General features: G+C 31.8%; 3 protein-coding genes across 6 annotated transcripts; all 3 read right to left on the bottom strand.

The window, feature by feature from the left end:
* Positions 1–3476: 3476 nt before the first annotated feature.
* LOC106762124 lies at positions 3477–10866 on the bottom strand. Its single transcript, XM_022781479.1, has 4 exons — positions 10716–10866; positions 5028–5789; positions 4822–4938; positions 3477–4738 (listed from the first exon to the last, which is right to left on the bottom strand). Exons 2-4 carry the CDS (start codon positions 5775–5777, stop codon positions 4007–4009), a joined length of 1599 nt encoding a protein of 532 aa, XP_022637200.1. The 5' UTR covers positions 5778–5789; positions 10716–10866; the 3' UTR covers positions 3477–4006.
* Positions 10867–11738: 872 nt separating this feature from the next.
* Positions 11739–14674, bottom strand: LOC106761271. Of its 3 annotated transcripts, none has more exons than XM_014644804.2 (3): positions 14530–14674; positions 12830–13126; positions 11739–12407 (listed from the first exon to the last, which is right to left on the bottom strand). In XM_014644804.2, the coding sequence occupies exons 2-3, from the start codon at positions 12938–12940 to the stop codon at positions 11955–11957; spliced, it is 564 nt and encodes a 187-aa protein (XP_014500290.1). In that variant the 5' UTR covers positions 12941–13126; positions 14530–14674; the 3' UTR covers positions 11739–11954. The 3 variants fall into 3 exon arrangements, with proteins under 3 accessions (XP_014500290.1, XP_014500291.1, XP_014500293.1); XM_014644805.2 differs by having other exon boundaries at positions 12830–13225; positions 14530–14655; XM_014644807.2 differs by having other exon boundaries at positions 12830–13105; positions 14530–14623.
* A 1145-nt stretch (positions 14675–15819) lies between these two features.
* LOC106761141 (50S ribosomal protein L15) lies at positions 15820–20146 on the bottom strand. 2 transcript variants are annotated; one of them, XM_022781478.1, is made up of 6 exons: positions 20015–20146; positions 19834–19895; positions 18778–19247; positions 17073–17156; positions 16889–16978; positions 15820–16442 (listed from the first exon to the last, which is right to left on the bottom strand). In XM_022781478.1, the coding sequence occupies exons 3-6, from the start codon at positions 19177–19179 to the stop codon at positions 16176–16178; spliced, it is 843 nt and encodes a 280-aa protein (XP_022637199.1). In that variant the 5' UTR covers positions 19180–19247; positions 19834–19895; positions 20015–20146; the 3' UTR covers positions 15820–16175. The 2 variants fall into 2 exon arrangements, with proteins under 2 accessions (XP_022637199.1, XP_014500140.1); XM_014644654.2 differs by having other exon boundaries at positions 19842–19895.
* Positions 20147–23158: the final 3012 nt, after the last annotated feature.

Raw genomic sequence — 23158 nt, 5'->3', positions numbered from 1 at the left:
TGGAAGTCAAAGTCAAATTGAAGCAGTTTGGTAGAGTGGGTTGACTAAGATCTTTCAACGTCTCTACCAAACAATCACATTGTGTTCTTCAGCCACTTGTGATGATGGTGATTATTGTTCTTACCACCATTCAAAGGAGTAAATTTTATTATTGATGCATTTAAATGAATGGTAATTACTATGAAGTATACATCAAATTCAATAACTTTGTGTTTGTACATTGACACATTCCCATATATTATAAGCTCACAGACATTTCAGAAAGGATAAAGATACTTACACAACATTTTTTGACAACATTTGAACATCATCGTACGTGTCATTGTGTGATTGGTTCATGGTAGTGTCATTGTGTCATTTGGATCAATATGACACGTATGATTGATGTTCAAATATTGTCAAAAAATGTTGTCTATGTATCATTACCTTTTCAGAAATCAACTCTTGATAGTAACATATCTCTTGTTTAGAAGAATAATGATATTTTAAAATTTTTTTTACAACAAGACACGTGTCACCATTTTATTGGTTTGTTTGAATTTATTCTAAAAAAATATTTAAAACGGACCAATAACAAACTGTCACGTATATATTATCAAAAAATTATCAAAAAAAAGTAGTTAAAGACACTTTTTCCTATTTCTAATATTTCATGTCCCTTCTCAACATTTTATAATGAAGAATCAATAACAAATTTATTTTCTAAAACTTAGAACATGATGATTTGATCAATAAAAGATAAAAATTCGAAAGGACAAATCTTATTACAGACGAATAATTAGATTCTTTGATAAAAAGAAAATATCATCGACCATAATCAATCAATATTATGTGCCATAACATGATTGAAATTAGATAATAAAATATAAAAATGAAAAAAAAAAATTTGCTTTTTTGTTTTTAAATTTTGTCAAACATTTCAATTTCATAAATTAGTCATTTTATTTAAAAAAACAATTGAATTAAATCGTTTTATCGTATTTAAAATTAATACTTAGTAATTCTGGCAAAGCTTGAAAAAAAAAATTCTCATAATATTATTCTTTGATGAATAAATAACCCACCAATATGTAGTATAAAAAATTAAAAGTATATTTATTTCATTTTGAAGAATTTAAGAGGACAAAGTTAAAACATTATTAAACCAAAATATTGTTTTCTCTTATTAAAGCAAGAGAAGGATATTTTGGATGTTTCTTTTTTAAAATTATATAGTAATACCATATATTCAAATATTAAAATATTTTTATTTTCCGTGTGTGACACACTTTGAAAATATTTTATTTTAGTGATCAATAAAATTCCCTTTTCTTCACAACATAAATAGTAAGACATGTCTCTAAAAAATTATTATTATTATAATTATTATTATTATTATTATTATTATTATTATTATGACATGAATAAATTTGAATGTTTATCATATTTTCTTTGGGATGTGTGAGATTGGTGACAAACATTTTTAATTTTAAGTGTTTAAAAAATATATTTCATTTTATTTCAATTTAAATATGTTTTCTATCAACATCTTAAAAAATTAATAATATAACATACATTTAAAAATAGTTTATAATTTTTTTTATATATGTGTTTGTTACATAAAAGTGGCCCCTAACAAAGATTCTGTCCCTATGTAAGACAGGAACTATCATACTAATAACAAATAAAATAGATTTATTAGGAATATATAAATACTTTCAAAAAGTATAGTTGTGAGGAAAATGTTAACATGTTGATGTGGAAAAAAATGTAAATTGATCATATATTTGGCAATAAAATTTATAGTGGTAGCTAATAACATAACTCCTCTAAAAAATTACATATATAATTCATTTTGAAATCATAAATAAATTTGGACATTTATAATTAAGTTTTTATTAAAAAATTATTTTACTAAATATTAAAAAATTCTATATTTCTTAATTAAATTTCTATTGTTTAATATTTAATCTAAAAGAAACAAAATAACAATTTTTTATATAGACATTTAAGGTTATAGAGATTTATTGTCATTATTGTCAAAATTTGTGATACTATGTTTAACAGGACAAAATCAAATAGTAATGTCTCTTCATGGTAAAAACTAAATTGAAATTTTTTTAGACATTTCATAAAAGAAATTAATTTAATAAAATTAAAAAATATTTAAATTTATGAAAAATTTAATATTTAATTATACTATTATTTATTTATTTATTATATAAAAACAGATAAACATTGATGATATAAAGTAATAATCATATTATCTTAATTGACAACAAAATCAAATAATAAAAAAAATTAATAGAAAATATAAAACTTTTAAATATCCAATAAACATTTTTTTCAATGAAAGTTTAATTAACCCTTTTTAGAATTTATGAATAATTAAGTAAGGTTTTGTAGTTATAGATGATTATCATTAACTCTCAATATCGTGGATAGTCGTCAATTTGGAAAAAAAAAACTTAAAAAAAAAAAACTTAATCAAAAATTTAGTTGTATATTTAGATCTTGATTCAATTTTGTTTTAATATTGGTTTTTGAATAAATTGAATTATTAATTTTATAAAAATATTCAATATAATATTATTGTTAAATTAGTGTTAATACGTTTAAAAATGTCAAAATATAAATTTGTCATATGTCAAAATTTAAATAATTTTCTATCTTAGAATCTCATAATCTTGACATGTAACACTTTAAAATAAAAAATAACCTAAATTTAATATATAATAGATGTAAATTTTAATAAGCAGACGTTAATCTCAAATCAACATAATAAGTCACATTAAGTCATATATAAAAAGTAAAAACTTAATTAAATACAGAAATCGAATATGAAATACGAGGTTGGTTAAACTCCAACCTTACAGAGAGACTTAGGTTGCTTTGAGAAAAAACCAGAAATTGAATATGAGATACTTTGATCCTTTTCATGTGTCGTAGTTGAAACTAAGTCACAATGTTCATCAACAATCATATATTCTACTTCCTCTAGTTACCAGGGATCCTATATTACAGCCACAAGAGATTTCACAATCTTGAGTTATTCTACAAGGCATCCAACATATTCCTCAGTTTTTGGTACATTGAGACAACATAGGTGTAGAACATGCAACTTGAAAGAATCTTTCTTATGTGCAAAACATTTATCTTGATCTCAACCTGAAAGGTAAGGTTGATTTTAATAGGAAAGGTAATGTCACAAGTGGTAATAGCATAAAAGGAATTCAAGAAAGGAATTTGGAAGAGAATAATTCTATTAGAATAAATAGGCACGTGTCAAGTAATCATATAATTATGGACGACTGAAAAAGTGCAACGATGAGGAAAGCCAATTCACACATGAAAGGTTATATGTGAAATGGAAATAGTTATATAAAATCTAAGAAGGAAAGAGAAAAAGGAAGGGGGAGAGGGTTTTTCACATTCTGTTTTCTTACTTTGTCTCTTACTTCGTCTCTGTAATTACTATCATTGTGTAGTAACCTTCATTCCTTATGAAAATAGAACTTTCAGCATAATAACACTTTCAGAGAAATTGCCAAACAATATTTTGTCCTTTTGACCTTTGCCACTACAAAATAATACATTTTTTAGGACAGAAACACTGAATTATACAGAATATCCATATTCATACAGGGTGTCCAAACAGATCCTAAAGAAATTATAAGCTTGCAGACCATAACATCCTGACTTTAAAAAATCAATTGAAATGTTGCTTGCATATGTCCCTATCTGCCAAAGCAGCAAATGACATGCCAATTAGCCATAAGTCACAAATAGTGAAATTTGCAAAGCAACTGGGGTCTGCAAGGAAAATTGTCATTGATTATCAATGGCACTTTGCACATCAAATCTCAAACACAGTGAATATGACGCTTTCCCAATTCAGAGTGTTGCCTAACCGAAAAAGTATGTAGGATTCTTACAGTTCTTTTAATGAAATTGAGTCAGTCCCCATATTAGATGGTAATCTTAACGAACATATTATAAAGGGAGATTTCAGAAGAGGTTGTTTGATTTAGCGAAGTGAATATGAAGGACCAGCAAAAGAGTAACGGGATGAAACTGGCACAGCGGTAGCTTCCAAACTATCCTGATAGTGCTGCATCCGATTGTATTCAGACAAAGCATCAGCAGCAGAATATGTTGAGTAAAGCCTATCCTGAACAGCCTCTCTCCTTTGCAAGCTATCACTTTGAATCAAGGTTCTTCCCCCAGCCAAATAGGAGCCTGAAGGGATTTCCTCTCTAGGTGGAAAATATGGATCCCTTGGTGAACCACCTGGGTGATACGGGTTATATGGATCATCTGCGTGTTCAGAAATCCCACCACGCAAATATGTCTGATGTTCACTCTCATTCAAATGACGACGATTTAGGTGAAGACTTTCTCTGTGAGAAGGAACAATTGTACGGTACAGAGGGTCCACATGATGAAGGTGATCTCGATCTCTTTCATAATCCCTCTCATAAGGATCCAGTGTAGGATTAACATCAGACGCTGGTATCACATTCCTTCTATCTCCATGGAGACCATAAGCTCGGTAACTCTTCTCAGTAAGAAATAAATCACGAGAAACCTCCTCTTGCCGTTCTGTTAGGGGATCACCTTTCCTATGCAAATGGGACCATGATCCCCTAACATCGCCACGAGCATTCCTATCATGAATTATTGCTTTAGGAGGGGAGCGAGCAGGCTGCAATCCTGAACGAACATCCACTGGTCGGAAAAGTTCAGTGAGCTTCCTAACCTGAAATGTGACATTTGGATATATCAATGATGAAGAACAAAAGGAACTTAAACTAGCCCACCATAGGCATATTTGGTTCTCACTTGTCGAGCAGTAAGCTCTGTTTTAAACTTGTGCTTCTCATTGTAATTTTCCTTGATCGCCTTCTTGAAAATGTTCTCCGGTAGTGGAAAACAATCAGAAACAACATTAAACCGCACCTGAAGGTTGTACCATCAGCACATGATCCATAATAAAAAAGACAAGATTGGGACAAATTAGATAGGAAAAGTAGATGAGAGCAAGTAACCTGAGCAGGAAAGCCACCACCAAATGCTCGGGGTTCAAGTTTCATACCACCAGAAGATGAAGCTTTGTAAATCCCATACAACAGCCTCAGATCAAAATCGTAAAGAAAAAGCTTAGTTCCTGGCTTGATACTTAAAACAATATCTTTCTTAGTAGCTGAAACACCCATGACGCTATAGTGGAAACAGTCTGGCTTTGTTTTCCCACTGCACATAAAGATGAAACCAGCAATTTTTTCTCTCTGTTTTTCACGGGAACTGGTATTGTCTTCACCACTATGATTATTTTTGTTTATTCTACTCCCAGCACCTTGGTCCGACCCACTATTCTTCTGCTTCTGTTCACTCTTGTCAACCTTAATGATCTTATTTTTTTCAGCCCGATGGCTCTTCTCAGTAGGACTTCTTTCATTAATGATGCTCCTATGTTGACTTTCCTTCTCGTTATTCCTTCCATTCTCTGCACTCTTATCTTTTGGCAGTTCATCACTATTGCCCACTACTTTTTTGTTCTTTCTGAGCCTTCTCTTTCCCCCAATCTGTTGAGGACCTTTATTTATCATGGTCTTTAACTTAGCACCCTTGATTTTCTTACCAATTTTAGATTTAGCCTTCAGGGATTGTGGAGTATTCTTGTTACTCTGCTCTGGTTTACTAGATCCTTCAGCAGGATTAGTATCCTTAACTTTTTCTGATGATTGAGGATTAGAAGTCCCCTCTTCAGGATTTTTATTCTTCCCGTTTTGTCCCATATTATACAGGTACTGGAGTAGAAAAATCTCAATGGTAAATGTTACTGAAACCAGTAAGCAAAAGCAACAGCAATTCAATTAAGGAGGCTAAGATTTAAGAAGAAAATAGGGAGGGGGGAAAGAGGTGTCAAAAGAATCTCGAGCTAAATTGATAGTTCAATAATGGCTTAAGCATAGCATATATAACTTCCACATTTGTCAGAACCCACGAACTAACTCATAAAACAGGACACTCCAGATACAAAAAACTTCAATTGCAGAAGACTGACAGTAACTGTTTAGGATATGTTTCGATTACATTAAATAGGAAAAATGATATGCTTTTATTGCATCAATTAAGAATATATTAGTTAAGAAGTGGACTTTACGCCTAACTCAACCTCGCAAAACCGACTTGTAAAGTGAGGTTTGCACCCACTTATATACTTTAAATTGATTTTATCTCTAGTCGATGTGAAACTTCCAACAATATCTTAGCAAATATTTCCCTTTATTGGTTATTGATTTTGTTCGTTATTATTGTATCCTCTCCTCATTATAAATAAGAGCATTCATGTGTTCACAAGAAACACAATTAATAGCAAATCCTTTCAATTCGGTATCAAAGTCAAGATCCTCCAAAGCCCCAATCAAATTCACAATTGACTGAGTCAGAAACTATAGCAACCGCCACTCCACCCTCCAAGTGTTAGCCATTGAATTCTCCAAGCATTTTTTGCTCTTCAACAGCCACCGCAGCCTCCAAGAACTTTAGCCCTTCAACACCACCATGCTCACCAACTGTCATCGCATTCTTCAAGCAATTTTACTCTCTAATGGTTATTGTGCCCTCTGATCATGTTTGCTCTCCAGCAGCTGTTGCAATTTTAGATGTCTGACAAAGCCTTTCAAAAAGAACTGCCCTTCTCCAAAAGCCACTAATATCTTAGTCAAAGCCAACTGGTTCCATGTGTCTCTAGTTCATTGAAGATCTTCACACACCTGCACCATATTGATGTGTGAAGCCTTCTCACTTGGTTGGCTCCAACAACCAATTGGTTGACATGTTCCCTAAGTCTCCCAAGGGGTCTTGTGTTGATGACACTTGCAACAAACTTGACTCATGATACATATGTATGTTCAAGTTTGAGAGTGTTAAAGATATGATTTGATTATAGGAAATAAGAGGTATGATATGATTTCCTTATACCAAATAGGAAAATATCTTAACAGGTATTTTCCATTATTAGTACTTAATTTGTTACTTATTGGTATCTCTTACTCACTACAAATAAGATTACTCACTTGTGTGAAAGATACACAATAACAAGAAAATCCTTACAATAGTAGTAACTAAGATAAGTTTATCTCAATAGGTCAAGTAACTCGAACAATAGTTCAAGAATTCACTTCACTCAAGGGCCAAACCTAATGCTTGAAACAAATTCAAGACAAAAACTTTAAAACCAATGAATATATTCTTCAACCTCAGCTGCACCAACTCCATAATGAATTAAAAAATATGGTTCACATAAATTCTCAAACACAAAAACGAAAAGAAAATGTAAAACAAAATCATACTATTTAATAGTTTATACTTCACAATTATACATTATAAAAAAAATGGGTGTTCTTCAGTTCAAGACAATCTATAAAAGCAGAAGTTAACAATCATAAAGAAAATACATGACTGCCAAGGGCATGAGAGCGTAGGAATGAAGAAAAATATAAACTGATATTTAAAGATTGAAAACATGGATTTGCAAATAAAGGAAAAGGAGGTCGAATTTGTTTGAATGGAAAAAGGACACCAAATAGAGGCTATTTTGAAGTCATCACGGCAGTGGAAAAGAATCAGAGACTTGTACTAATGAACAGAACATAGATCAGAGGGACTGAAATCAAGCTGACACGTGAATGGGTTCACTATAAGCAATGTGGAACAAGCTAGTCAAAATTGAGATCCCACCTAGGATTAGAAATTAAAAAGGAAGATAAATGCATAAACTGTGTACCGAATGTAAAAAGATAAATATAACAGATAATATAAAATTACATTTGAACAATGTGCATACACACACACACACAAGATAAATAACCTTTAAAATTTCTAAAATAAAAATTATTCATAAATAAAAAAATACCAAATTAAAATTACACTACTAAAGTAGTAATAATATATATATATATATATATATATATATATATATATAATTATTTTAAAAAATATAATATAAATTAAACTTTTATGTTAAAAATTAAGAAAAGCAACTTTTTTAAGAGTCACCTAGACTTGGCTAGTACCCTCCTTTCAACTCCATCCTTCTAGTCATTTCTAGCACTAAATTCCAAGCATGTTCAGAGGAACAACTCATAAGCACTTGGAGAAGCCTCCCTTTAAGGACTAGCTATTAAGACAATAGAACCAAATCACTTGAGTACTCCACCAAAAATCCCATGCTACTCAATGTGCAACTTAGGCTCCCCATAGTACCAAACTCTATACCATAGCTTTGTCCCTAGAGTTGATATCCCAGTGGCTGACACTCCATGACCCATCACTCAGCCTTTCTGTCCCATCCCTTTGTAGGTAGGGCTTTCCATGTCACTAGCAACCAGCTTTGATACCAATTGACAAGCACTTGGGAAACTTACCCTTGAAAGCAACATGTCAAGGGGGACAGAACCAAACCACTTAACTACACCAAATATCTCATCATAAATGATGCAGGATTTAAGCACCCCATATAACCAAGTCCATATCACACACTTTCTCCTTCCTATTCAAAACCAACTCCAACCTCAACCAAGACTGTTGCTATCAACCTTTGCAGCCTCTCTAACTTGACTTCCACCATGAAATTGAAAAGATTTACAGGTAACAGAGCAGAGTCCCAATGAAGATAGAAATAAAGTTCCAAGGGTTGTTTGCAGATGGACCTCTTCTAAAGATATCCTTGTGAGTTGCACAAAGGGATCATCCAATACCCCAAATTCAACACTTAAGATCATGCAACCGTACCAGAATTAGTTTTTTAAGGAAATCAGGTTTGTAGCTTAGATAAAAACTTGTGAAATTGAGTAATCATATGAGGAATATCANAAATTTGAATGCAATGATGTAAGTAGCACTGACTTTTCAAAACTTCTGCAAGAGTGCAGTGGTTAAACAGAAACGAAGCCAGACTGATGTGGGATCACCAGAAATGAGAATTAGGCACTTGGCTGTTTTGTTGAAATACATAAAAATTGCGTTCATCCTCTAATCAGAAACCTGGGTTTTCTATCCAAAAATATAAATTGCTACAAAACCTAGAAAAAGGTTCATCCTTACACAGCATCATGTGTAAAAACAAGATTTTCCCTGTGAAGCATAGCAGCCGATATGGCCACAGTTCTCAAGGATACCAAATTGCCAGTAGCTTCATNACCAATAAAAACAACAATATACGAAACAAAACTGGTAGAGGCCACAATATAACTAACCACCACTTCACCACTATAGTGGTGCAATCATGTTTGATTGATAAGTATGAATATTAAGATCAGATTTTAAGGATCTTCTCGAACTAAGATGAGAAGATCTACAAACAGTAATAATTAATACCAAAGAAGGATGATCGTTGCATCTTAAAACAAAAGAGAACATACTAGTCAGGCAAATAGTTCGATCCAAGTCATGAGAAAAACTNTAGAGGAAGAAATGCTTTTAAACCCAGAAGGGCACTACCCATGAAACTTTGAGAAGCAAAGATAGATGCGTAAGAGCTAAGACCATGTCCACGACTGTTGTTGAGTATAAGCATAAGCATGACCTTTATAACTAGCATTAATATGTAAAGCTGCNAAAATTGAAGCTATGAAAAAGAACAATCTAGCCAGTTTACTAATGCTTACAATAAAACTTTGTTACATGGAAACTTTATATTGAATCAGGTCCAACAATATTTAAGAAATCACTTCGTTCAAAAGTTCAAGCTAATACATGAAAAAATTCAAAATTTTTCAAGACCAATCAAAATATGTTTAACTTATGAGGTACTTTTTCAAACCAAAAGGAGCAGATTTACAAATAGTAATAACCAATGAAGGTCCTCTAGTTCATTCCTTTAAAAACAGTATTTTCCATTAATCAGTTCCGTCAACAGGACAGGAAAATAATTTGGCCAATCATAAGACCATAGAACAATCCGACACTACACCAAAAGAATAAAAAGGACAANTTATAGACCATCTAAGCATGCAGTTGAATAAAATATACACAAAAAGTTGTTGCTTTACAGAGTATATGAGGAAAAAAAGAAAGCCACGNACCAAGACTCCAGGAACAAAGCCGAGGAGAATTATATGCCTTGAAATCCCCGAAATGCATAACCAGTGACATAATACAACATAGATGNAAATAATTTATTTTCTCACATCCAGCATCAAATTTGACAGTACAACATGGGCAAAGGAATAACCATGACAATATGGAAACTTAAGAAGTACGAACACAGAGAAGCCATAAAACACCGCTGCACTCGAACAAAACCCTAATTCCACTCAAACAATTCAAAAAACGAAACCCCAATTCCACGAAAAAAAATTGTAGAAGTAAACTCAAAATTAGCACAAGAAAAAAGCTCTGCAGGTACCTAACGCAGCTTTTCCTCATCAATACTAAAAGACAGACTAAAAGTAATTCATGCCAAAACATTCTCCCTCGTCTCAACAACCTAAACAAAAAACCCATTTTCTAGNGATGCAAATCATCAAACGTATTGGAAACGAGAACCTGCAAATTCTACTGCAATTCATCAAATTAAGGTTCANGTGTTCCTCAACTAACAAATTGGAAGAACAATTAATAATCTAAACCACACCACAAACAACGAAGGAGCTACAATCGATATCGAATAGTTTAGTAGTAGTAGTAGTAGAGAGAGAGAGAGAGAGAGAGAGAGAGAGAGAGAGTACCTTGGAGAGAGAGATCGAAAGAGAGGGATGAAGATGAAAACTCAAAACAGGGATGTGCCTGAAATTGAAACACCCACAATCTGTTCGTTTCTCTTTTCTATTCCTCCTAAAATATTTTACTGTTTTCTTTATTCGGGTATTAATATGTTTATTTCTTCACCAAAGGACACTATCAATCATAAAAGTATTTTTAGTTCCTCTATGCTCTTTTCTCACAAATAATTATCAAACTTAAGAATATTAACTGATAACAATTTTTGCATATAAGTAAATCAAAATGTTATATTCGGTGGACCACTTATTTTAAGTTAAAATCTTTTAATTTTAAGTCAAAGGAATTTGCAGATAAGTATTTGTTTCTATATTAGAAATATTACAATTTAAAAATATTAAATTTATTATTTTTTATTAACTATTTAAATATTCTAAGTTTATTTTATATATGTAAAAAGGCCATTAGCAAAACTAGTTAATATTTTTTTATTTAAATATTTAATAATATTTTTATTTTATTAAATGTAATATTTAATTAAAATTATTTTCAATTCCTTAAATTATTTTAAATTCCTTAAAATAAAAATTATTTACTCTGTCTTTGCAAATCATTTCAAAGCCTAAAGGAGCAATCAAATATTTTAAAAATTGTAAATAAGTGTAACTTTACTCAAATGAGTTTATTAGAAGTTATTTTATATAGATATTGCAGTAATTAAAAAATATTTAATAAACATTACTAAATACATAATTGACAACTTAAATTTTGAAATATATAATTAATATTCAATTGTGTTATCATATTATTTATATTCTCTTTGTTATTCTTAAATCGCCTTTCTCTTATCGTCATTACGATTACCACCAGGTTTCAACCTGCTTTCATAATCAAGTATATTGGTCAACAGGGTTATGTAAACTTTAAGGAAACAAATTACACTATAACAGTTATTTGAATTTAATAGATTTTTGAAATATAACTAATAATATTTTTTGTGTATTAAACAAAGTCAACAAAAAAAATACAGATTTATATTATAAATTCATAAATTTCCTTAATGCATGTGAAATTCATTACCATAAACAGTGCTTGTCCACCTTCCTATCCATAAAAGCAGTAACTAACTAGCCACAAAAGCAAACCAGTAATCACCAATTGACATCTCAAACTGATAGCCACAAAACCAAACCAGTGATCACCAATTGATATCAAACTGATAGCCACAAAATCTTGAGTTACTGAACTCAATCAAGGTAAACCTTGATATCAATCCCATTATCAATGAGTGATTGAACTACAGCTCTGATTTTCCCTTCAAACTTGTCCCTTTCCCTTGGAGTGTAGGAAGCAGTGTAAACATCAGCTTCTCTTGCTCTTTCAGATAAAATCTTACCGACGGATATGCATGCTGGTATGTCTGACCGAGACCTAAGAACAGCTTTTATGTCCTTGGAGTTGGTACCAGCAACTGCAACCTGTTTGCTTGTCACCCTGTGAGTAAGTGAAGCTGATACAAAGCGTTTTGAGATAAACACATCAAGTGTAAACGGCTCCATGTACGCAATCGTTCTTTGTTTGAAAGATATGTGCTTGTTTGGATTCTTTGACTTCTTCCCTTTTTGGTATGTGTAAGGTCGGCTATTGTCATCATCAAGGAAATCCTCTACCCCAAAAAAGCTTCTAGGTGCCATATCTGCCTGTATAAAAGAAATGAATTAAAAATGAGTATTAATACTACACAAATGAGTATAAAACTTTATAAGCTTCAGGATTTCATACTTTGTTTGAAACTTAGCATCTGATAGTCTAATTTATCTATGAAAGGAATTATTTCAATTAGAGGCAGTAACGCCCATCACACCATATTACTTGAAACAAAATGAAACTGAAGTGTTCATTATCATTTGTTTTCGACACATATTTGAACGGTTTTCTCCCATATGTTGTACTCAAAGTCTTATTCTTTATAAACCAATGAAGTTGCCCCCAAAGTCGGAAACTTAAATCAAGATTCAACCAAACTCTACAATTTATTAAACAGACAAATAGGAAATTCTACAGAAATATATTGAAAAAATAATTCAAATTGTGCTTTGAAAGGTAATATAAGAGACTTTACCCGTCCATTGTGGAACAAGCATGAAGGCACATATATCAAAGGCAAAACTCTGTTTCCTTCAAAAGCATAAGCACTGGTTCTGCATGTCCTGCCAATTATTTGTTTCAACATGTTTCCCGGAACCCTATATCCCCTCCTAATTAGCTGAAGCTTGCTATAGCCTATGGAGCACAGGATTGTATTGGTGTCTTTCTAAGGTCGTTTTAAGTTTCGACGTTCTGCTTTGAGTAGTCCTGGACTTCTGAGCTCTCACTGCACCCGTATCCTATCTCTTGTCTGTCCTCCTCAAAGATTGGGCTACAAATTAGTGAGTTGGGTTATATTAGAGTTTATGCGTGCTTTTACTCTTCTCTTCTTGACATTTTGGATTGTTGGGGCTCACTTTAAGTCCAACATCTTTTATGCAAAACATAATACATATAATAGATCAACTCAAGTGTAATGATACAAGTATAATAATATTAGAAAAGTATAAAAGAACTATTAAATAATATGATCAACTGATAACAGAAAAACAGTAAAAAAATACGAAAATTATTTATAGCATAATATAGTACAAATATTTTAATATAGTATTAAATTATTATATTATTGACCGATATTTTAATACAGTTTTATACAAGCAAACTCTTACAAGTTTACAATTCTAGTGTACGAGACAGTTTACGAAGCTCTAACCACGGTATGTGTAAACTCTAATAACAGATGCACTTTTTCATGGGTATTTAATTACTTTGAGAAGAAAAGATAAAAGCTTAAGAGTTAAGACCATGTCCACAATATATTCATATATCTACCCAAATACCTAAACATTTTACCCTGACAACAAAAAACACTATCATCAAAAACAAACCAACCCCACCGGAATTCGCATTGACAACTAACTTTCTTCGCACCAAAGCATTAATGTAAACATTTTATCAAACACCTGGTGACCAGAACACAAAGCACGATCTTGTCACACAACACGCAAAAAAAAAAAAAAAAAAAAAAAAACCATTTTCCCCTTAAACTAATCTAGTTACTAAGTGGTCCTATGACCACTCCGAGCCTTTAACCAATCTATCAAAACCATAACGAGACACCGTCTTTGAAGCTAATAATCACAAGAGGAAAGTGAAAACCAACAGTATTAACAAACAAGTCAGAGCCACTGTGTTTCTCCTTCGGATCTCTATTCTATCCCTCCTAAAAATTTAGCTGTTAATTTTTCAAAAAATAAACCAAATATTCCCAACTTGAAATTCCTGTGAAACTAAAAGCTTCCTTCTTATCACACACCTCTTAAGGGAAGGACAACAACTTTAAACAAAATCAACAATTTCAGAATTACCGCATACCACCACCCAGTCCCCATACCCGTGCAACACAGTTCTCACCTGAACAGAACCAATACTATAATTAAAACGACAAAATAGAAACTCCCAACTCCCTACTCAGTTTCAGCATCTCAAGACAAGACACGGAACCATGACCTCACAAATATCCCAAAATTCTATTGAATGCCAACCCCCAACAAACAAGAGACACGTATACATCCATCACAACGTATATTCTCTATCGAGCCACTCAAACAAATAAGCAAACACTTGGTGTGCAATGAGAAACTATGCTACTCAGAATCCATCATATTTCATACACTTAGTAGCCAAACAAAATAAGATACCAAGCGAAACGAAGGGCTCCGGAAAGAAACTTACTCAGTGAACAAAGGGAAAGAAAATTGAAGTTCTGTTCGCAGCTGAGTAGAGAAGCAAAAAACATGTTACTCGTTGCTAACGACCTCTTCAGGGTTAAGATGAGAGACATAGACACAGAATTTTCATACGATAAAAAAAATTATAGAATTTGAGAAAAATAATTAATGTCAACAATTAAAAAAAAAAATACTAGTTTATATTATGTAGAATCATACCAACAATTTTTAAAAGAAACATGTAATTATACGAGAAATCATTTAAATAATTTATATATTTGATCATATTTTAATTATTTTTTATTTTTAGTTATTCAAAATTCATATTTACGTAAAAAGGAAAACATTATAATTATAGTGTGAGGTAGTCTTGTGTGAGAGGAATGTTTATCTTCACTATTCTTTTTTTTTTTAATATTAAAAATTTAAAATATAATTAAAAGTAAAATAAAAATATAAGATGTATGTATAACCGGGAATATTATATATTGCTATAAATAATTTAAATATGCGTAAACATTTTTTGTAAATTTTTTATTATAAAAAGAAATAGTCTCTTAAAAACTCTTTATTAAGCATATCCAATTTAGTTTTATAAAAATTAAACCTAAATCAATGCCCAAATAAAACACCCTAGTCATTAAGGTAATAGAACTTTACCTAAAATTAGTGTTTATCTATTCATTCATACTGTCATATATTTTAATTTATTATTATCAGGATATTAGTTATTTTAGTATGAAAATATAATTTTGAATTTAATGTGTTGATGGATTAAACTAATCATTTTAATATGTTTCATTAATAAATTATATTTTATTATTGTTCACTCTAAGTTCTTATATATTTATAAATCCATGTTAAGAAATTTTGTTTATATTCTAACAGGATTTATAAAATGTAATATACCTGAAGCTATTATGTGGACACAAGCAAGGATACCACTAAATAAATAAGCAAAAGTCTAAAAGAAATGTTTAAATGTGAATTTAGTCCATTATTTGGACATAAAATTAAAATTTATTTTTATTTTAAACTTAAATATATTTTTATTTTTAAATTTTAAAAATAATAAATATAGTTATTTTAATATAATTATGTTAATTCTTTTTATATGATAAACAATATCATAAGTTAACATTTAAATTAAAACATGTCACATAAGTCAAAAGCCATAGAATGGAAACATTTCTAGGAAGTAAAATTATATTTATATATTTACTTTTTGTTGATAACATGATAAGTCAATGACATCAAAAATACAGAAATAGAAGTCTGATTTCATCAGACATTCTGCACAAAAAACAAGTCGTATATTGATAAATTCGGATCGAAACAATCGTCCATTTATGAAAATTCAACTAAGTCAGTTTGACAAACACCATCCATACCCAGAGAAAAGTAAACAGTGAAGAGTGTTCTTGCAAATTACCCTTAATGAAGAAGCTAAGATTCTATTCTCAGCACAGAGAGAATAACCTAAGGCTCTTCTCAACTGAGTGTGACAAAGATCAAATCTTTAAAAGAAATAAAGTAATAAACAAGATTTTCCCTTTCATCTTTGTCTTCAAGGAATTCATTTATCTAATTCTGAATTAATAACCTGGCATTGCATGAACTGCATGAAAAACTTGTAAGACAGACTGTTATTTAACTAAATGGCTGAACTGGAAGATCCTTGGTTGTTTCAACTAAAAATGGAATTGGCTTTGTTGGTGCTGGCAACCGACCAATGCTATCAACTTTATCCTTTTGCTTTGGAGGAGGTCTAGCTGCTTTAGGCAACAATCTTCCTTTCTTTTCAAACCACTCAGGCTTCAGCAGTGCCCTCAAGCCCAACTTATTGTAATAAACCCTTCTCACAGACCCACCAGCTGCTTCAACTGCTTCCTTAGCCCTAACAGTAACCCTTGATACCTGTAAAATCACTGTGTTAAATTACCCTATGGTATTCAAATTTTAACATTTCCAATTATAGCATAAATCTCAAACTACTACATTTTGTTTGTTTATAGGAACGTAAAAGAAAAAATACAAGGTAAAAGAAAATTAGCGCATAAAAATGTCAAGTTAGACACCCTACACCCCATTGTACCATTTCAATTACCAAGGTAAAAATCTTGATGCGCCTGGGTAGTTTATGTTGCTAATGAAGAAAGAATTTCAAGCCACCATATAACTAATCATAAAATATTTAGCAAAAGAAAGAATGATGATTAATTATGACCATGATGAAATTTAAGAAATTAGATAAAGATAAGTTTAAAAACTGATGAAAAGATATATTTCCAAAGTTAAAACTTAAGAATCAAAAAGCGTGATTATGATCCTCAAAACACGTCTACCCTTCATATAAGGTCTACCTCTAGATGAATTGGCCACTTGATTTGCTCTGAACCACGCCCCATCAATCTCACTCCATCTTTCGATTGCTTCCCAAGTACCCCTGCATCCTATGGTAATAATAATGACCACAAGAATGAGAAAGCACATGAAGCAAAAACCAATTCCAGAAGAACTGAAAAGGTGAGGTAGCAGTTATAAAACCTTGAGTGTCTTCATTGTAATCAGTTCGGAAGAATCTATCTTCCCAGCATTAATAAACTTTGCAATTCTACCCAAACCTATTGGCTGCAGAAAAGATGCATAAAAAATTTAACAATGTAGACATATAAATGGCTGATAGATTATGGGTTTCTGAGATTAAAATGAGAACAACCAAATCAAAATCAACAGAAATTTGAATAAAACTGAGCTACTCAATGGTCATAAATCCAAAGTGAACTCCAACAATCAAGGTATAGAATACCTTACTACATCAACATCAATATTCAAGTATAAACAGTTAAGATATAGGGACAATCTCTTGAATACAATAAAGATATAAACTTTGAAAAACATTTGCTGTCAATGATTACAATACTTTTAGTGAAATCAGACATATATATTCACAGGAAGTTTCAGAATCTTGAAAATAAAATTAGGATCAGAGATATCGCATTAAACATATCAATTTAGCTTCGGTGTCAGGCAATGTTTCCCACCTAATAATTCACTTTTTAAAGTGGGAGAAAATACAAAGAGAGAAACCAATAATGATAACAACATATTGTGTTTGGAATGGGGAAGGGACAGAGACGAAACGAGAGCAACCTTTACAGGTCTATCGTAGAAGGAAAAAAGGGGCTAATTTGTAATTAGCTGTAACCAGGTAGTTACTTATGTGGTTTTGGAGTAAGAACCTAATAAATAGGTCCTAATTTGTAATTGGGATTTTTAGCTTTTGTTTTCTAACACTGGTGAATCAGGTTTTTTCAAAGTGAAAAGGAGAATGCTCCTTTTGGAGGTAATATGGTTTACCCTGTTGCTTTGATTTTTATGAAGAAAAAATGTTCCTTTTAGTCACACTATTTTGTAACAGAGAAAGTAATATGGTGTTAGGCCTTCTGTTTTTGGATCCCAACAGATTGATCCTACACACAAACTCACACAAAGGTTTAGTTAATCTTTCAATAACATAACTGCCTCAGAGATCTTAGATCATCCTTGCGATTGCGATAATTGAAAATTGCATCCAAATGTTATGGATTGTGCTCCGAAAGACAATTGCTATATATCCCATGTTCATTGGTAGCTCCAAATACTTGAGTTGCAATCTACTTTGAAAGACCCCTATAGCACTATTGCACAGCAGAATTTCTCAAATCCATGACTGCAACTCTGTCCCTGTTGCAACTACTATTGTTGGTGTGGTTGTGGCACGAGTCCTGCATCTTCTTGTCATCTTTGACAAGTCGTCAGCCTATTGAACTTTTGACTAAATATCATGATAATTTTATGTTTTATTTTTACTTGTACGCATAACTAAATTTTTTAACATATATATTTGATAAAAATCATTTATTCTAACTGTGATGTGACTTCTGCTATAAGCTCGCAAAGCTATCCACTAGATGATATGACAGGTTATTGGCTTTCTGCCATTTTTCACAATTTGTACCTAATAACATTAAACACCATAACAAAAAGATTGGCATCAGACACAAACTGTCTTTTTCTCATTTTTCTCCATTATTCATACAATATTAAAGTTCCAGTCTAGTGGGAAAGAATGCATTTTTAGAAACAAAAACAAACTTGACCAAGTGCATTTGGTCCAAGAATCAATTTTACCAAGTTCAAGTATTTTGGTTTTCCATATGTTCTGCATTATACAAAAGTAAAAACAATAAATATAAAGACGAAAACATACCTGAAAAGTGAGGCTAAATGGGTTCTTGAAGCCACGTTTGGGTACTCTTCTTCGAAGAGGGGTCTGGCCTCCTTCAAAACCCAATTTTATACCTTTTCTAGCTCTCTGACCCTTGTGACCCCTCCCAGCAGTCTTACCCTTTCCAGACCCAATCCCACGCCCTTTCCTTGTTGGCTGCTTCCTAGGAACCTTATCTCTCAAATCATTCAAGCTCAGAAGACTGTATGCTCTAAAGCCTTGAAAATCTGGAAATTCATAACAACTAATTGATCGATGAGCATTGGGAGAATGAGGGAGCTGAAAGGGTTGAAATTGGATAGATGGGCATCTGAGTATGGGTTTGCTATGAGTTGAGCTTTTGATGATTGACGTTGAGAGAACAGATAACCTTCGTCTAATCATTTTTTTTCTACTCTATTCTTTCACTAACACAAAATCAGTGTTAATCTCCAATGGCAACAGCTTCAAACCTTAGGAGAACCAAAACAGAACAATGTCAGAAATCAAACTTGGAGAATAAAGCCAAATGAAACCCAAGCTACCAGTGAAACGAAAGTTCAGGCTACATACTAAATTTAAATGCCAAAACATGAAACCGGCCTTACACATAAAACAAAAACTGAAAACTAAGAGAATGCACCCACAAAATCACACAAACCAGAAAACAGGATGGAAAAAGGGACAACTCACAAAATTAGGCAATAAACCAAATACCACATAAGCACTGATCATAGCTAAACATTTTACCCAACAAAAAAAAACACTATCAACAAAATCAAACCAACTACACCGGAATTCGCATTGACAACAAACTTTCTTCCCACCAAAGCAATAACATATTGCACATGACAGTCAATCATTTTATCAAACACCTGGTGACCAAAACACAAAAACACGTAAAAATAAAAATACCCATTTTCCCCTTAAACCAACCTAGTTACTAAGTGATCCTATGACCACTCCGAGCCTTTAACCAATCTACCAAAACCAAAAAGACATCATCTTTGAAGCTAATAACACAAGAGGGAAGCCAAAACAAAAAGCAATAACAAACACCCTTTTACCCGCCCTTGTGTGCAATGTTGAAAAAAGCTAGAATGGGCTTCAATGGCGTGTTCCTAAACCAACAAATTCGAAGAGCAATTAGTCATATAAACCACACCACGTAAACGAAGGAGTTACAATTGAAAAAGCAAGCACTTACAAAGAGAGAACCAGAAAGAGAAAGATAGAGTACCTTAAAGAGATATCAAAAGAGAGAGGTGACGATGAGAAAGCACAGAGATGTGACTCAAATTGAAATCACACACAACAACTCAGACCTCTGTGTTTCTCCTTCCTATGTTATTATGTCCCTCTTAGAATATTTAACTTTTTTTTTTTATTATTCGGGTATTAATATGTTTATTTATCCACCAAAACTAAATATCTGTATTTTATTACGGTCTTAAAAGCATTTAAAATTTCTCACGTAAAGAATAATCAAAACTAAGATTATGAACAGATAATAGTTTTATATGTAAATAAACAGTTGTAAATATAAGTAGGTATTAGTTAATTAGATTCACCTTGAGTTTTACTCAAATTATATTAACGAATTTAAAAAATCTTCTATTATAATTTAAAATTAACTTAGTTCACTTAATAAAATAATGTTATTATTTTTGTATTATTATTATTATTATATTTAGAAAAATTATACATCTAATTCAAGAGATTTTTATTTTTTATAATAAGGTACAGTTAGGTAAACTAATTCGTTTTTAACTCGATTTACAATCATAAGTCATATGAATTAATTTAATTCACTTTAACACTCAATAAGAAAATTGATTTAAACAAACTTGTGAGAAATGTAAATTTTAAAAACAAAAGTGCACAGCAGGATAATATTAAAGTAAAACTACATTATTTTGTATTAGATGGGTTTAGGCAAACGTTTAAAAAAATACATTTTTTTCAAACCTATTTAAATTATAAGGATAAATTTAAGTGGTTTTATTTGAGTATTAATAAATTTTTATAGTTTTTTTATTAAGAATATATTATTTAATATCTTCTATTAACTGAGTGATGGATAAAAGTTTTAAATGTGACTTTTTTTTATTGAAAACATGTTAGATAACAAATTTATTATTTTTTATTGACTTTCACGTCATTGTCTATAGCAAGTAAATGATTGTTTTGTTACTATTAATGGATTTGATTTTTGTTGTTATTTAACACATTTTTAATAAATGTAATAAATATAAGGATTTAGAAAATGGTATTGTAGAATCGGTAGTGTTTTAACAACAAGATTCGTTATTTTAATATTAAAACATTAAAATATAAATAGAAATGTGATAAACAAATTTTTAAAAATACTTTATTTCTTATTTAATTTTTTTTTACTTTTTTAATTTTTTTAAGTCATATACACTTAAATCATTTTTTTTTGAAGATCTAAGATTATTAGTGTGATTTTTGTGACGAGTTTTTCATTTTTGTTTGATCAGTTTTTTTATTCAAGTAAGTTGATTTTTTGTTCCTTTTATAGGTTCAACCTCCCTTGTGTACACATGTCTTTAGAGTTATCTATATAATTCTTTATTTGATTAGTGATTATAACGGTATGATTTGATAATGTTTTTTATGTTTGTATCTGAAGATATAACATTGTGCGAGAGTTAAGGTATTGAGTTGTCTTTGAGCCTCTTGAGCAAGTTTTTTAATTGGAAAATGATATATGAACAACAGTTTTCAACAACATTTAGACACATTGCAGGTGTCAAATGTTGATTGGTCCACGTTGCAAAGAGAGAGAAAATTACAAATTTGTGAAGATGAGCTGAGATGTTGACGCGTGGCAAAGAGAGAAAAATTTCATTTATTCTGAAATCCTTTCCAGATTCAAATTTCGAACCACATTTCGCACCACATTTCGCAATCCCCTTTCGCACACCCATTTCGCGACCCCGACGACCTCTGACCATCTCGTGCTCTTCCGGGAAGATTGCCGTCGCACTGCGCCCTTGCCGGACACCGTCCGCCCATCCGCCGTCTTCCATCCACCAAGAATCGCGGTTCGATTGAGTCGACGGCAGAACCGTAAACCCTAATCCAGGTGAGTCTTCACTTTTTAAATTCATTGCAAAAATTTCTCATGTGTTTGAGTTTGTGGAGTTTTTAAATTGCTTTTTTGCTTTGTGCAATGGGGGAAGGCTACATATAATTATCCTCCCTCGATGCATTTGTGAAGTGAGGAGCTTCCACGACAGGGGTTTGTAGGTTTTATGAATAATATTTGGGGTTTGGCATGGTTGAAAGTCAAGATCTCTATGTTATTTATGAGTACGCATCACAATCTTGAGTTTTTCATAATGTCATACTCGTCCCTAAGATACTCATATATTTGAGCATACTTAGCATCCCTCCAAGCAATTTCGGATCTGATTAATCAATCCACAATAAAACATTAAGCAAATCTTGTAATTGTTGACTAGGATGAATTATTCTAAATACCAAATATTTGAAATCTTTTCGGATACTACAACAACAAAAGTCTTTTCCAACTAAGTGGGGTTGGCTAGGGGATATACTATGATAAGAAATTTTCCATATATTATTACATCAGTGGGGTTGAAAACATTTATTGTTTTTATTCAAAGGATTGAAAACCGCCTACCCACCTCCAAAAGCAATGAATGCAGGTTAATTTTTTTGTTGTCCCCAAGATTGACACATTCTGCTATCCTTGAATATGTAACTGATGGGTATTGAGAATGTTGAAAAAATTTATTGCTTTGTTGAAGGGATTGTAACCCAACGGACCTCAACCCAATGTTGTGAATGCAGCCTAATTATGACCCCATTTGAATTGTGTTTGACGGGTTTTTTTAGGGACTTATCATCAACACTCCTCATTCTTTATATAAATGTTTAACATGCAGGCCTCTGCAGAATTAAAAGAGGCAAATATTTAGGTTTTGCATTTTGAATGAATGGTTGCATCAACCTCGGTGGGAACATCAACAATCTTGTGGAAATTTGGATCCATCCACTTAACTCATNGGGTAAGGATGTTNTTNTTAATTACTTAACTTTGATGAATGTTACCTCATGTAAATTACAACTTGTTCAGGACTTTGGATACGTGGATAGGCACTTTGTTGTGGCATTTCAAAATGAATTAGGACCGACTTGGTCGTTGTTGGACAACAATGGTCACACCCATGTTGTCACTTATAACATGGATACCATCCATCCTAGAATAACTAAAGGGTGGGCTGAAACGAAAATGATATACCCTCATAGGTTGGATGATGCACATATAAGCTTCGAATATGTCGGTAATAACAATTTCAATATCACAATATATTTTGGTGCTTGCTCCAAAGAA

The sequence above is a fragment of the Vigna radiata genome, chromosome 5 (assembly GCF_000741045.1).
Source record: "Vigna radiata var. radiata cultivar VC1973A chromosome 5, Vradiata_ver6, whole genome shotgun sequence".
NCBI classification, from domain to species: domain Eukaryota; kingdom Viridiplantae; phylum Streptophyta; class Magnoliopsida; order Fabales; family Fabaceae; genus Vigna; species Vigna radiata.
This window is presented reverse-complemented; position numbering and strand designations above follow the sequence as displayed.

Bases quoted from the DNA above. Each gene is read 5' to 3' on its own strand.
- LOC106762124 (XM_022781479.1), bottom strand. From the start codon at position 5,777: ATGGGACAAAACGGGAAGAATAAAAATCCTGAAGAGGGGACTTCTAAT. The intron at 4,939-5,027 runs GTTACTTGCTCT...TACAACCTTCAG, and splicing joins GTGGTGGCTTTCCTGCTCAG to GTGCGGTTTAATGTTGTTTC. The intron at 4,739-4,821 runs GTGAGAACCAAA...GTCACATTTCAG, and splicing joins CAGAGCTTACTGCTCGACAA to GTTAGGAAGCTCACTGAACT.
- LOC106761271 (XM_014644804.2), bottom strand. From the start codon at position 12,940: ATGTTGAAACAAATAATTGGCAGGACATGCAGAACCAGTGCTTATGCT. The intron at 12,408-12,829 runs GTAAAGTCTCTT...TCTTTTATACAG, and splicing joins GCTTGTTCCACAATGGACGG to GCAGATATGGCACCTAGAAG.
- LOC106761141 (XM_022781478.1), bottom strand. From the start codon at position 19,179: ATGATTAGACGAAGGTTATCTGTTCTCTCAACGTCAATCATCAAAAGC. The intron at 17,157-18,777 runs GTATGTTTTCGT...TCTTTTCTGCAG, and splicing joins CATTTAGCCTCACTTTTCAG to CCAATAGGTTTGGGTAGAAT. The intron at 16,443-16,888 runs GTAGACCTTATA...GTGATTTTACAG, and splicing joins AGTGGCCAATTCATCTAGAG to GTATCAAGGGTTACTGTTAG.